General features: G+C 43.7%; 2 protein-coding genes across 3 annotated transcripts; one reads left to right on the forward strand and one right to left on the reverse strand.

Moving 5' to 3' along the window:
• Window positions 1-236: 236 nt before the first annotated feature.
• Window positions 237-4,523, reverse strand: elf3 (E74-like factor 3 (ets domain transcription factor, epithelial-specific)). 2 transcript variants are annotated; one of them, XM_023841076.2, is made up of 9 exons: window positions 4,347-4,523; window positions 3,689-3,853; window positions 3,051-3,284; window positions 2,643-2,765; window positions 2,275-2,373; window positions 2,071-2,160; window positions 1,863-1,979; window positions 1,295-1,490; window positions 237-1,143 (listed from the first exon to the last, which is right to left on the reverse strand). In XM_023841076.2, the coding sequence occupies exons 1-9, from the start codon at window positions 4,351-4,353 to the stop codon at window positions 1,032-1,034; spliced, it is 1,143 nt and encodes a 380-aa protein (XP_023696844.2). In that variant the 5' UTR covers window positions 4,354-4,523; the 3' UTR covers window positions 237-1,031. The 2 variants fall into 2 exon arrangements, with proteins under 2 accessions (XP_023696844.2, XP_072571201.1); XM_072715100.1 differs by having other exon boundaries at window positions 238-1,143; window positions 2,263-2,373; window positions 4,347-4,522.
• A 6,718-nt stretch (window positions 4,524-11,241) lies between these two features.
• Window positions 11,242-14,510, forward strand: apobec2a (apolipoprotein B mRNA editing enzyme, catalytic polypeptide-like 2a). Its single transcript, XM_023841089.2, has 2 exons — window positions 11,242-11,558; window positions 13,296-14,510. Exons 1-2 carry the CDS (start codon window positions 11,347-11,349, stop codon window positions 13,822-13,824), a joined length of 741 nt encoding a protein of 246 aa, XP_023696857.1. The 5' UTR covers window positions 11,242-11,346; the 3' UTR covers window positions 13,825-14,510.
• Window positions 14,511-15,160: the final 650 nt, after the last annotated feature.

A 15,160-nucleotide genomic window follows, 5' to 3' on the forward strand; every position in this document is an offset into this window, starting at 1 on the left:
TAATTCATTCACAATTACACACTCTCATCCATTATTAAAATGAATAGTGACTGATAGTGTGCAATTGTGTAATACAGACTTTAATCCATTATTAAAATTAAAAGTGTGTAATTGTGCCTCATTATAATGGCTTAGAAATGCAGGTAGGTGTGTTTGAATTGCGTTTCAGGCCTCAGTTCTCTGTATGACAGGTTTTTCCACTCAACATCATGCCGACACAGAAACACCGTTCTCTTTTGTTTTTCTTAAGAACATTTTATTAGAAAACAAGAACTATATAAAGGTATTATTGCACGCACATATGTAATAAAGACCACACATTTACACATTCACAGAGTAATGTGCGGTAAAACCACCGACAAGCTGAATATTGCGTAAACACAAAGCAGCCGATTAAGGGAGGTCTTTAAAACATTCGTCCAGCATGCAGCATCTGACTTCATATCACCAAAGGATCTAACTCCGGTTTTGTAGTGTGGTCCTCCTTCGCTGCCCTGCTCTTTGCCAGGACTCATTTAAAGCCAGGGAAAGCCTGGACTGAGGTGAGTGATGCGCCCATGTTCCGGGACGGAAGCAGGATTTCAGCGGCTCAATCTCAGAGATGCGGATAGGCTCGCTTCACTGCACAGCACAGACAGGACTAATGCTGTCAACCATTATAAGGCTTTATGGGAAAAATGTATTCATTTGATTGACAACAAAAATAATAATGATAAATAATAATAATAAAAACAAATAATAATAATAAAAACAAATAATAATAATAATAATAATAATAACAATAATAATAATAATAAAACAACAACAATGTGCAGATACTGTGTCATTATTGGTTCATACAACCTACTTTAGCCAAAACATTGGCATACATCTTTTTGCAACACCTCCCTCCACACAGAAGGAGAAAGCAGATAAGTTTTTGAACTGGCAGGAGGTTTCACCATCCCAGGTTTACGGGTACGTATCTTACACCCCACACCTTTACTGGGGGCTGTCAGAATCATTACTACTTCTCTCCAACAAATGCCCCATCACAACTCTGGTCTTGCATCCTCCAGCTTCCATCCACTTGAGTTCTTTCCAAACTTATAGACCAGACGTCTCCCATCCACTCGCTCCAATATCCCCCGCTTGTAGTAGTACCTGTTGGCAGAACAAGGGAGACGGTCAGAACCAGGATGATGGTGTTTTACGTCGGGCGAAGGTGGGATGCCTGGTTGACTCAAGCCGCCAAACAAGGAAGAGACTCCCACCAACACCTGGGTGAACCACAGATTCAGGCTTCAGCTCTCACCTCATTGCACGGCTTAGCTTCTCGTACGTCATGCTGCTGTTCCTCTTCTTCTGCCCCCAGAGCTGGGCGACGGCTTCGGATTTGAGGAACTTGAAGACACCCTCTTTCCGGTCCTCCCATTTCATCAGCCCGTGGTTCAGCTCCGGGTGGATCAGGATGTCACGGATAAATTCCCAGAGGTGAGTTCCTCGTGGTGCTAGATAGAAATCAGGGCATTTTTAAGCACTGAGACTCAATAACACCACCGATGTCCCTATAATTACCCCTTCGGTACTGCAGAGCTTAAGTTTCTGTGATACTGAGAAACTTTCTCTGCCTCTTGAGGAAAACACACTGTACATTGTATTTAATAAAAAGAACCAGTGAAACATGCTATTATCGACAAAGTCATTGTTGAAGGGTTCTCAATGTAATTCTAGAACTTTGTTTTTCAGCTGGTGGGTATGTCACAATGCTAACACAATTAAGCAGCTCACAATGGAAATGCTACTTGTAAACTCTCAATGCTTGTGTTACTAGGAAACTCCCTTGACACTGGTGAAGGGAAAATGCTGTATCTTCTACTCACAGTGCTTGCCTTTTGCCGTCTCGTAAAAGTGTCCAGAACCATGGCTGATTTTCCTGGGTCTTCCCCTGCCTCGTTTGTAAGTCTTTGTCTCTGCCTTTTCTTCCTTTGAGTGGTCCACTGTTGGAGCAACCAGACAAAGCATCAGGTCTGAACAATGGTGGAAGGCACCGGGAAATAGGGAAAGCAGTGGTCATTTGCAAACACCTACCTGTAGGGAGGGAAGACTGTGCATCGTGGAACTCTGGGTCAGAATCAGATCCACCAGACTCGGGAGAGCTTGGTATCAAAAGGATTCCTCCTGGACATCAATAGCATGTTGTTTAGGTATCATAAAGCAATATAAGACGATGTTAATAATTTGGCCTTGTTTAGCATTGGAGAGGTTCCATGGGGTACTAACTTGGAAAAGAGCTGTCCAAGGAGGTAGACCCAGACTCATAACCGTTGTCGCTCTGAGGAGTCATCTCTCCTGTCGTTCTCAGCCCATCCTGGCAGCTATTGAAGTCGCCCCCTTGATGGGTTGCATCACACAAGGATGGAATATGTGAAATAGCATATTCATGCTAACTTTTATAGATCTTGGCTAACCTTCATCTGTTTTAATTGCTCTTGGCTTACCATTAACTTTACCTATTTATCTAACTTCTTATATTACAGTACAGTTAAAATTAGGGTAAGGGGTGAAATAGAACGTGTGGGAAATGGAGTCGATGGGGTTGAAGTGTAAGAGAATGCTATACTTTGTGGAATAGTACACACAATGAGAGATGTTCTGCATACCGTCATTCACCACGACGGTTCTCAGAAGACTGTAGTCTTCCCCACTTTGGCTGTTCACAAGATCTGGGATATCCTCCCAGAGTTCGCCAAGAAGGTCCAAGGTCAAGTTCAGGTCATCGGCACCTAAAGGGACAGAGTAGAACTTTCATGAAGAGACCAAATTAATCATATCCCAAGTGACCTGTAATGTTTGAAGGTTGTTGTGGCATCTGTACTTTGGCTAGAAATATTTTTATACTCCTTTTCCAAAGTTTGCACCTTGGAAACAAAACTTGATGAGAGTCCAAAAAAGGATTGAGGACCCCCCATGATGTTAGAAGCTACTCCTCAAAAAACATGTCAATTTAAATGTACAAAGGAAAATAAAGACATATTCTATTTCCATACTGGACGCTAGTGGTGTCTCACCAGGTTTAGCTTTGAGCTCCTGCAAGCTTTGGTATAGCCTGTGTCCCAGGGTGCCAAACAAGGCCAACAGCATGTCATAAGTGAGCTGACACACAACGGACCCGTCCATGGAGCAGCAGGTCATGTTCAGTGAGCTGGCGTCAAACTGGTTCTCCTCTACATGATAGCTGATCCACTCCAAGACGTGCTGCTTTGTCCAGTGCTGAGGGGAGAGCTGGTACCACCTGAGAGTTCCTGGAGAGCCAGATGGGTTTATCAGACACCTTCTATTCTCTAGACACCTGGAAAATAATCTTCAGTGTTCCAAACATCTATGTACATGCTTTGCAAATGTGCTCTATATAGCCAGCCAGTTATCTCCACCCATTCAAATAGGCAGACATTCACGTTAACGCGTGCAAGAAATCTGTATGGCTAATCGCCCATAAGGCACTTTGTATGGATAAAGTTCCTGAAGTCTATTCCACCCTCTGGTCTTTTCTAAGACTCCCGGTTCACAAGACATCTTTACAACAATGAAGGCTGAGTTAAACTTTCCTGAAGACAGCGAGCCGCAGAGCACGTCCAGCTCTAGTTCGGATGGCTAGCTCTATGTCCGGGTGCATGTCGCGATTGTCTGTGCCAGGCACTGCGCTCACCTGGGGCACTGGCGGAATAGGATGCGTTGCTCATCGGTAGCTCGGGCTCCCTTGAGATGAGATCGGCAGGCAGGATCGGCATTGGATCCTCAGAGCCAATCCGGTACATGGTCCAATTGGCATTGTTCAGTATGCTACTAAACTCACTGGTTACCGACATTGGACCTGCTTGGCAGGAGGGTACGAAGGTTGGATTGAAAGAGACACAAAACGTAGGCATGTTAGAAGGTAATGTATCATACATCCATCCATCCATCCATTTTCTGTTCCCGCTTGTCCTATGCAGGATCACTGGGTTCTATAGCCTATCTGGGAAACTACGGGCGCAAGGCAGAGAATAACAGAGCGCGAGGAGCCAGCCCATCACACAGAAGGTGATGTATGACGAATATAAACATTTACACAAGGGGAGGACTCCTCGATCACAAATATATACAGCATCTACGTCATCATGATGACAACAGCAAGTATGTAGTTAATCAGTATTATATTAATTCATATTTTAGCATTATACAAAATTAAAAAACAATAACACAACAAGTCAACATTTTAGACATGTGGGGACTTAGTAGAAATACACTCCTATTTTTGATTTGATTTCTCAGCCCCTTTAAGCATACAGAGTGTCTTTGTTAAGTTAATCGAACCCTGTACCTACCTGTCATTGAAGTGACGGTAGTTGCCAATGAAAAACAAAGATGTAGAACAGAAAAGAACTATCCACTTTTAGAAGCTGGCCCTCTCAGGTCTTAGGATTTCAGCTGTCACGCTCTATAAAATCTGCTTGACTAACTCCAAGGCACACCTGATTCTTACCTGTGCTGTATCCTGTATATATACTCATGGAGGCGGGGCCTAGTTGGGGAATTCCAGTGACAGGGCCACGCCCCCCACCATCTACACTCTAAGGAATAAATTAGTCTGGCCTCCTCAGTGCTCCCAGCCTCTCTTTCCAGGTCAGACAAAGTTGATTGATCTCTCTCAATAACAAACGTATGAGTCTTAAAGAAAAAATGTCATTGACATCTCAGTACTATGCTGTTGTACCTCTGAACATCTCCCGCTGGCACTGCAAATAGTGGAAGAGCAAAGCCACATCGCCAATGTCAGCTAATAGAAAAAAGACACTAGATTGCTACCAGGACCCTGAAAAATGCACTTTAGGTGCCTTTCTGGTACATGGCTGGTTTGCAGTGCTTGGACAGTTTGTATGCTTGGGACCTGCTACAGGTAGCATTCTTGTTGTAGGAGGTGATAAACATTGAGCCACTTACTGGAAAAGTAGACCCCTCCCATACAAACAGGTAACATGGATAATATCTATTCATTCTAGGTAGTTGAGTCAGCTTGGCTCACTTCTCCCCCTGGTGGCTGCAACAGACATTTTCATAGGAGGATTATAGTTATTCTCTCCCCACCTGCTGTATGACACATACGTGCTGCCCATTGATTGGGGCAGCGTGTGGCTCAGTGGGCTAAGCCGGTGTGCCTGTAATCACAAGGTGCGCGGGTGCAAACCCAGCCTCAGCACGTCTGCAGGTCCTTGAGCAAGACCCTTAACCCCCAGCTCCCTGGGCACTGCTATGGGTGGCTGCCCTTCGCAGACAGCTTACTCTACAAAGAACAAGTTGAAGGAGGCGTAAAAAAGACAATCGATCGATTATTGATAATACTGTTACCTCCAAGAACAACTGTATGCCGTTTTACAATCTAGCGCCTACAATGGGCTTGATAGGTCCCTGCAGGTTGCGAGTAAACAGCGGGCAGGAGTTGCATCATTTCTGAAGATATTATTTAGGTTTATTCTGTGTGGCCTCTAGTATGTAACAGCTTCAGAATCTCAGTCTGAAGATCACACTCACCACCAATGGTGTGAAACATGGCATTTTAGCTATTTGGACTGAACTGAAAACTGGATTCAAGACATTGCGGGACATGAGAGGGTAGGCAAAAGCCAGACTATCATATTTTGTGGGTAACTTTTGTGTGTGTGTGTGTGTAAGTCTACTTTCTGGTCATTCTATCTAGCCAACAACATTACCACCCCCCCAGGACATCAGCATCTCCTTTCCAAGATTGCGTAATGCATCCGGCCTTCTCTCCACATAATGCATGTTTAGAGGCGTGCCGACTGAGGCCTTGGGAATGCTGGTAGACGGGTCCACACACAAATGCGGTGACGTTCCTCCACAGCCTGGAAAGAATGGGAAAATCCCCCACCTTGTTTTCCGTCCGCTTCCTTGCTCTACATGCCTTCGAAACTCATGGTCTTACATGGACCGGCTAGGAGAACTCAAAGAACCAAGAGATCTTAGTTTGCAACAGCAGTTACTTGACCTCTTGTAAAAATAAAATAGCACTTACCTGCCAGGTGTAATTTGGTCTAATTACTCCTCTCTACCACAGAAGCGCCTCTTCTCTCCATGGCGTGACATGTGCTGTTGCTCTCACACAATATGTGTGTCTTGCCAGATAGGAGATTTATGGCTTCAGGCTGTTTGGGTAATCTGAACCATCGATCTAAGTTAATTTTAAATTCCCATATTTCGTCACGAGAAATATTTACCATCCAACGCACCTGCTTAAATGACAGCAAAGATCCGCATTGTTAAAAACGCATTTCACAACTCCAGAAGGAAAATTTATATATTGTGCTTATGTTTACTTGTCACATTAAACAGTGACTTTTATGAGTCTAATATAGGTTTTATTGCTTGTTTGTTTAATCCCTTTTGATCCAACAAGCCCAACCGCTACTTTCTCACAGTTTTAATGCACAAACTTTTGCCAAAACTCTAAAAATTATTTCACGACTGAGTGAATTATCATATAAGCCTTGGTTTTATATCAATGGTTTTCATCTGCTTTACTATGTCATTTATTTCCATTTAGGTGATCTTGAGTGTCATGAAATGCACAATAAAATAAGATGTATAATAATAATAATAATAATAATAATACAGACACTCCTCACTTAACGACCGAATTCCGTGAATTCAATTAAGCGAATTGGTTGATAAGTGAGGAGCCGCCCAGTACTGACTGTGCTGGTAGTGGGTTTGTGTCGACCATCTTTAGATTGTTTTAATGTCACATTTGATAAAATAAGATAAGATAAGACTTTATTGATCCCACACTGAGGAAATTTACTTGCTGCAAGAGGCAGTGAATAAAAAGCAACAGAAAAAGAAACAGACCAAAACCCCCACCATTCATAACATTTTTATTATATTTATAAATGTTTATACTGTAGTGTACTGTATACTGTATTAAACAGAATAGAGGAAATCAGCTCTTATACACATTACTTAGATTTGCATCCTGTAAATACAGGCAATCAGAGATTGGGAACGCTAGTGTAGTGACTACTGAGCGACTGCGGGAACGAGACTGAGACTGAGACTGAGACTGAGAAAGGCTGATGCGAGATGCCTGACGCTGAGACACCGTGCTGCCGTTTCCACCACTAAAGTTATCGTACAGCGTACAGTACCGACTGGCTGAAGAGCTGGTCGCAAGTCCGGGTCGTTAAACAGGTAGGTCGTTAAGTGAGGAGTGTCTGTAATAATAATAATAATAATAATAATAATAATAATAATAATTTTGTGAATAATAATTAACAGACCCGTTAATACAGACCCTTAGCTCTGAGGCCATGGTGATGGCTGAAGGTTTCTATAAAACAGAGCTTAAGCTGCTGTAGGCTGGAGGCCCTTCCTTGAGCTTGGATCCAGCATGTAGCTCATACTGTCCTTGTAATCGGGTCCCTAGGCTGAGGGTGTCCACCCCAGAGCCTGGGAACTCTGTGCGTCCCCATTAAAGATTAATCCCATGGCCCTTTATATCAATACACATCTGTTGATCATTTACGAGGTCAAGCCCTAAATATCTAACCTGCAGAAGTGCCTGAGGCTGCTGGGCTGCTGCACGGTGGAATACCTTTGTTTGCAGTTCATTCGTCCCTAACCAACATAGGCTGAGAATTCTCCGGGAAGAACAGAACAACATGGAGGTCTCTGCAATGCCCCTTATTGGTCAGTGCGATCAACATGTGACCACACTCAGGCATTCTAATGGAACACAGAGTACGGCCAGAAAGATCGGGCCAGCATAACTTGGCAGCATTTGTTATTTTAATGTACCCCTTTGCTCACGACCATTATTGGTTTGGAAGCCAAGGCACGGCTAGAGGGTGCCTGAAAGAAGTAGTACGGACAACACTATGAGCGGTTTAGAGAATGTCAGCAGTGGTGTATGATAATTCCCCTGTCTTAACTAGTCTGTTTAGTCCTAAGTGAGTACCAATTGTGTTCAGGCTATTTCCTGGGGACTGGAGGCCAAAGGAGGGTCAAATGGAATTTTAACGAATGACTTATGGCATCATTACTGGGGAATTATCGAAGAGGAATGCTGACCTCTATCAGCAAGTGCAGGGTTAAAAGCAGAAAATGGATAAGCAGGTTATCGCTGCCCAGAGACTTATCAGACTGGAAAGAGAAATCCTTAAGGTCTTCTCTGGGTCTTATCTCTAGCAGAAAACCCATCATGAGGGAAACTCAAGGCACTGTGTATGGGTTTTTGTTTCATTAAGGTAAATATTGTTACTTATAGACAACCATCGCCAGCAAGCTACCAAAATTACCCCCAGTCGTCTGCAATTACACACGTGCCACATAAGAGTACGTGGGCTAATCTTCACGTGCACCCTGCCAAAGTTATTTATACTGGCTGCCTAAGTGTCACAGAGGAAAAAAATCTGAAAATGACACGTCATCCTCTCCAGTGAGGCCTGAGACGTCACCTTGAACGGGGTCTTCAGACAATCTGACAGAGTCAGATCAGACAGATTTTTCAATTTTACCGCTGTTTTGCTGACTAAGAATGTGATTCCATGTTTCAAAAGAGCACAAACGCTGTGGAGAAGCGTAGAAATAATTGGCATAATTAGCATAATTTATGTTAGTTACACAACTCATTGTTCTCACGCTTTTCTTGCCAGATGGGTGTTTGCTTAGGCAATTTAGGCTAAGGCCCTTTGCTCAGTGCTGCAACAGCAGAACTTGTCCAGACAGGGCAGTGTCTTGAGCAATCAGTGGGCAGTATTGACTGCATTCTCCCCTCGGGGTGAAAAGAACTGGCAGGTTTTGATTAGTGCATTTGCAACAACAACAAAAAATGTTCCGGGCTAATTGCATTAGGTATTCCGCATACATGTTCCATTAATCGTTCAGAAGCTCAAGTCAATATTTGTGAAGTGGGTGGCTTCTCCTTGCTCCTTGCATAACATTTATAAACCAGTACTTGACTGATGACTCTGTAGCTTGAGTCCTACTGCTCCTTCACCCCCCCCCCCTTTCCCTGCTGACTTCTGCACAGGGTGTAATGGCTTCAGTGGGGCTCATAGTCAGCATGCTCTCTGCTTATCTTTTTAAGGCTGGTCCCCAAGAAGACTGGGCTGGGATGCTGCTCACTGGGACCTGTTTGATCAGCGTCGTCAGAAACCCAGCGCTCTCCGGGAGCTGCAACTGACATCTATGGTTCCCTTCAGCACTCCCGTTTTCCGCTGACTTGGAATGACCAAGAGACGCCCGTAATCTCAATCGACTCATCTTAAAAAGTTGCAGTTAACGTGACTTTTACTTATGGTCAATTCGTGCGAGCATGCTCCTCTTCTGTCACCTCAACTGAAAAACCATCCTGAGTTATCAATGGGCTGAAAATCACAGGAAACATCATTGATCCCAGAACAACATCACAACGTCACGATTCCAGGTAATTTTAACAACCTCTAAGACAAAATGACTCTACTGCCCCACCTCCATGGATTGGAAAAAATACAACTGCAATACGTTAGTTTTCAAGTAGAGCATGAATGAAAGTAGCCTGAAACCATGAATGAGGCAAGAAGATTTGAAAAGCTATCATGACTGAGGAGCTTGCTGTTTTGTGACTCAAGATTCAAGATTCAAGAGGTTAATTTGTCACGTACACATACAACATGTAGTGGAATGTAACCCTGGTCACTCTGAGCAGCTGTGCATGATAAGAGAGTAACAAAATATAGAAAAAAATACAAAAATAATAAGATAAAAAATATATGAAATGTTCAGCTGTACATAATCTATACACAAGTGATAGGTAAGAGGTATTTTGCTGTGCAATTTAAGTGCAATGTGCAAGAGGCCTGAGGTATGTGCCAATGATTTGGACAGCATGAAGCAGCACCTAGAGGCATTGAGTATTGTCCTGATTTAGGATCCTAAAATAAGTGGGAGTGGGGGGTATTTCACCAGGTGTTGATGTCATTTGTATACAGCTCTGTACAAAATGAAGACATCACTCTGTGAGCTGGAACGCTTCCAAGCTCCAAGTTTCTAAGACAGCAGTACACAAGAACAGAGTGAAGCAGGAGAAACTGGCAATGACCAATAACCAGGCAGGTAAAAAATACACTCAATGGCTTCATTAGACATTATTACAATTTAAAGATCATGCCGTGATGGTCATATCAATATCAGTTCAGATACATGACCTCGTGGCTATAGGTGGAAATTAGCAGGAGATTGTTTTAAACTGGATTTGGGGAAGCACTTCTTTACACAGCACTGCGTTGGAGTATGGAATAGTCTTCCTGTTAGTGCAGTGCAAGCTATAACCTTGGGTTCCTTTAAATTAGAGCTAGATAAGATTTTAACAACTTTAAGCTATTAGTTGAATTCTCCCCAAGCGAGCTTGATGAGCCGAATGACCGCCTCTCATTTGTAAATTTCTTCTCTTCTTAGGTAGAGGGCAGAAGCAACTTTGTAACACCAGAGATGACCGTTAACTTATCCGCAGTGCCTCATAAATCGGAAGGTGACCTCAAGTGACCTTCAAAAAGAATGGGAAACATTAAATGGTGTGAAGTGCACTGCTAGAAGAGTTGGGACTCCTAGAAACTCTTAAAGACCCACAAAGCAAGGAGGAAGCCCTTCATCATTGAGAAGCAGAGAAGAGCCAAGCTGGAATTTGCAAAATATATATATATTTTACACAGGTGCATACTCATGAACTGTTTAGTGCAACTAAACACATTGCTGTGGTCTCTACATTTTTTCCAGAGCTGTATTCGTTTCTCTTCCACCATTTAGGGTCCTTTATCAATGTTGATACGCTAAGAACCATTATATTACTATATGGAAATAATAATAATGTGGCTTAAATGTGTAACATTTGCTTTAGGGGTAGCTGGTATGTCGGCCCCTTCATGGCATACATGATCAAAGGCAGCAGGGCAACTTGGGTAGAATCCTAAAAATAACTCCCTAAGTGTGCTAACATGCTATTACAGGTGTGGTGTGTAGGGACAGCTGGGAGGGGGGGGGGGGTAATGTGAGAAACAAAATGGCTGCCACCTTCATGCATACACTAGCCCTTCTCGCACTGACCCCACCAACACACCCGAGTATCTTTGGAGCTTTTTTTAGCAGAGTCTGGAGGAAGGGGGACAGCTGCCAGGGGGCCAGCCACTTCCACCCCCCACCCCCCCCCCCCCACAACCCTCCTCCAGTGCTTTGTGGCATTTCATCCAACGTCCCTCTGCCCTGTGCACCTCGTTACTGTCTCTCCTCCTGGGCTCAGCCCCCAAAGATACCTCATCCTCACCATCTTCCTCACAAATGGCCGACAGCAAGGAGACCAAGACCGCGGGCCGGCCGGCCGCCCGAAAGCAGGCCCAGAGGGAGGAGGCTACGGGGCAAGCGGTGGGGGCCCCGGCAAAGGGGACAGACCCGCAGGGAAATGGAGAGACCCCCCAGCTGCCCACGGCCGGTGAGGAGGGGGCAGAACTGGAGGGCGTCCCGGAGCTACCGCCCTTCGAGATTATCAGGGGGTGAGTGTGTCGCTACCATCTTCACAAGGGATCCACGTGTGGCCCCAAAGCTCCGGCAACGGACGAGATGCGGAACCCGCGAGTGTAGAGCTGCCTTCCAGGCATGTCTGTAATTTCAGAACGATGATGTGATGGTGACTCTGGCAAAAACATTTGCTGATATTAACAATATCCTGCAAGTGTCATGATTTAAAACGTTAAGAAATATCTAAAACGGATACTTGTCGCTGTCAAACTAGGCTTAAGCTTTCTTTGAAGAGGAGGATGAAGGATGTGGTACTTAATTCTTAGCCAGTGTAAATAAAACATGGTATGGCAATCGGGGAACACCATGGTATTTCAATGACATTTGATAAAATCAAACCACATGTTATTCTTAACAAAAAAAAAATTACCATGGAAACAAACAGTATGTTCTGCTGGGTCTGCATAAAGATTTTTCCACATGAAGAATTAGCTGTATTTCATTGCTGTATAGCTTGTATTACAGCGTAGATTTATTTGGGGTTTTATGCCATAGCATAAATATTTTAATTTCTTTCATTTTAATGTGATTTATATATCTCAGGCATTGTGAAGCTTGCTTTATGTGAGAAAAATGAATGAACTTTTGCATGCATGGTGACACCTGCTGGTCGACACTGATATTGCATGAAATCTAAGTATAGCTGCCATTGCTAAGTCAGGAGGAAGACGGCTATTGCGCTGACCCAGGGAACCACGTAAAGGGTGATTTTCAGATTAGTAGTCCGGGGCACTTGCTGCATTCACAGTTCTCTCTGGCCACTTCACTGTCTCCATATTCAAATTGCCATTTCCTCAGAGCAGAGGCGATATATTTTATTTTTCAAACCACGCACTCCATGAACCACTGAAAATGTCTTTGGGGTCGCAACCCGCCAGCTGAAAAACATTGCCTTAGAATTCCCTGTGATGGACTCTGCAGGGTCCTAGAGCCCTGTGTGTCCTGAGATAAACTCCAGGGTCATTGCAGTCCGCACTCCATAAATGGCTTTGTAAGGATGGTGAACACATTCTTTCACTAGTCCAGGCTTGGAGGCTGGTTGATCTCATAGCAAACCACCCATTCTGCTCCCTGAGGATGACCAGGCCTTTCAGGACAGGAAATCAATGGTTTCTGGGCACTGCAGCCCAATAAAAGCCAAACGACTAGCCTCTGATACCATGCTAATTATAGCTGTCTGACAAGCCAGACATACTGGGCTGTTGGCCACATTTGGTGTGGAAGTACCACACCAGCTCCTCCCCTGGAAAAGGCATCATCTCCTCTTTCCTTCAAAGTCTGCAGAGCCTGAACAACCCATAACAACACAATTTGAGAATTTATCCATTGCAATTATTACTTTTGAATTATGCGCCTATGTAGTTTGATATTTTACTGTTGTAACTGCTGGAGTAAAGTGTTTTTTTTAAGTAAATGTCAGCAGGGGCTTCTCATGGCTCGCAATCTGTGTCGCTAACTCATCAACTACCTGCTGCTCAATATCACTGATGTGGTCATGGAGCCATATTAATGTTACCTAACTTCTTCTGAATTAAACATTACGACTTATCACCAGTATTTCAAACCATCTCTCTACATTGCGATTGAATATTTAATTCTTGGATGAGAGGGAATTCACTGATGATTGCCACCAGAAAATTACAATTCTTGCCTATTTTAATAAGTCCCGTTTTTAATAAACGCTGCCACATCTTTTCTTGCCGCTTCTCCAGGGACCGGATGGACCCCTTCTTCTTCAAGTTTCAGTTTAAGAATGTGGAATATTCCTCAGGCCGCAACAAGACCTTCCTGTGTTTCCTTGTGGACTCACAAAGCAGCAATGCCGTGCTTCAGCGAGGCTACCTGGAGGACGAGCACGTGGGCAGCCACGCCGAAGAGGCCTTCTTCCAACAGGTGCTCCCGCAGTGCGACACCAATCTGAATTACATGGTCACCTGGTATGTGTCGTCCAGCCCCTGCACTTCCTGTGCCGCAAAACTGGTAGAGATCCTACAGGCCCGCAAGACACTGCGTCTCGCCATCTACATAGCCCGCCTGTTCATGTGGGAGGAGCCTGAGATCCGGGCGGGGCTCAAGGCGCTAGCGGCTGCGGGCTGTAAGCTGCGCATGATGAAGCCCTTGGACTTTACATACACCTGGGATACCTTCGTGGAGAATGAGGAGCAGAGCTTTGATCCTTGGGAGGACTGCAAAGACAACTACGAATACTACCAAGAAAAGCTGGCTGAGATTCTAGAGTAACAGGAAGTTCTGCCCCCTATTTGTAGTCCTCCAGTAGAGGACAACTCAATACTATTATGAAGGCAAAACATGTCGCCTTTCACACGGACAAATTCTGGAGTTTTATCAATTCATTTAATAAATTATTTGCTCATCCTACACTTGGCTGTCTCTAATCTAATATAGTTTAGTAAAACGAAAGTTTTGAAGAAGAGTGTTTGATCTGAAATACTCTGTCAAGTCACAGTTCGCGATCTGACAGACAACATTTATTTTTTCTTGGGACTTGAATTGTTAAATAAGAGTAATTCCAGGGTGCTGAGAATGAAATTCCTTCGAAAGCAGTGTCGTTTACAATGCTGTCTGAAGAACTGTGGGGCAGTTGCAACAGTTTTCAGTTCAATGTAAGATAACAGATGCGTATGACGTGTAAAGATATATCATGTCATGCAAACACTGACACAGAGTTTTTTCCAGTTAGTTGTTAGGTTTGTTATTGTATCATGTACTGAAAATGTCTTTCTGACCTATGTAACTTCTTCCAAATGCCACTGATAGGTGGTTAATTATTTCTGGATGTGTATACGCAGGGTGTGGAGTGTTGTTTTTCACCACTATAAAAGCCACTGATGTGTCCTTGAGTGTTGATGTCTGAATAATGTCATGGAAATTGTCTTTGAGGAATAAAAGACCTGACCAGAAATGAAGGACCTGAACAAAAAAAAGTCTGTATTTTTCAACCACTGAAAATGAACATCCAGTGGCTGCATTGATACAATTTCATAATCATGCTGTAATGGTTGTCATTGTTATTACTGATCAATCAGCTTAACTGCATGTTTTTTGATGGCAGTATTAAACCTGAGTATTTAGAAGAACTTGGAGCACTAGCTGATCGTTTAATTAATTATGACTATTGAGGAGTTCTTAAGTCACAATAAAAGAAAGCAAAGAAAAGTAGGTTTGGGAAGATGTGTCTGCACCGTTTATCTGTTCAGTGTTTGTACTGAATAATACAGTGTACAGTACAGTGTACAGTACAGTGAAATGAAGGTAATTAACTTTTTCACAATCCCAGAAATGCACACAATACCTTGTACTTGTTTCCAAGCAGCACGTGTTTGTAGCTGTAAGCAGCATGTGTTTGTAGCATGTGTTTGTAGTATTCGACCGTGTCCCTCGGGGAGTCCTGTAGGGGGTGCTCTGGGAGTATGGAGTGCCGGGCTTCCTTATAAGGGCTGATCGGTCCCTGTATGACCGGTGTCAGAGCTTTGTCTGCATGGTCGGCAATAAGTCTGACTCATTTCCGGTGAGGGTTGGACTCCATCGGGGCTGCCCTTTGTCACCGATTTTGTTC

This window comes from Paramormyrops kingsleyae, chromosome 8 (genome assembly GCF_048594095.1).
Source record: "Paramormyrops kingsleyae isolate MSU_618 chromosome 8, PKINGS_0.4, whole genome shotgun sequence".
Taxonomy (NCBI): Eukaryota; Metazoa; Chordata; class Actinopteri; order Osteoglossiformes; family Mormyridae; genus Paramormyrops; species Paramormyrops kingsleyae.

Excerpts from the sequence above, each read along its gene's own strand:
- elf3 (XM_072715100.1), bottom strand. Across the intron at positions 1,980-2,070 it reads ACAGTCTTCCCTCCCTACAG|TGGACCACTCAAAGGAAGAA; the intron begins GTAGGTGTTTGC and ends TTGCTCCAACAG. Across the intron at positions 1,144-1,294 it reads AAGCTAAGCCGTGCAATGAG|GTACTACTACAAGCGGGGGA; the intron begins GTGAGAGCTGAA and ends TTCTGCCAACAG.
- apobec2a (XM_023841089.2), top strand. The coding sequence starts at position 11,347 with ATGGCCGACAGCAAGGAGACCAAGACCGCGGGCCGGCCGGCCGCCCGA. Across the intron at positions 11,559-13,295 it reads CCCTTCGAGATTATCAGGGG|GGACCGGATGGACCCCTTCT; the intron begins GTGAGTGTGTCG and ends CCGCTTCTCCAG.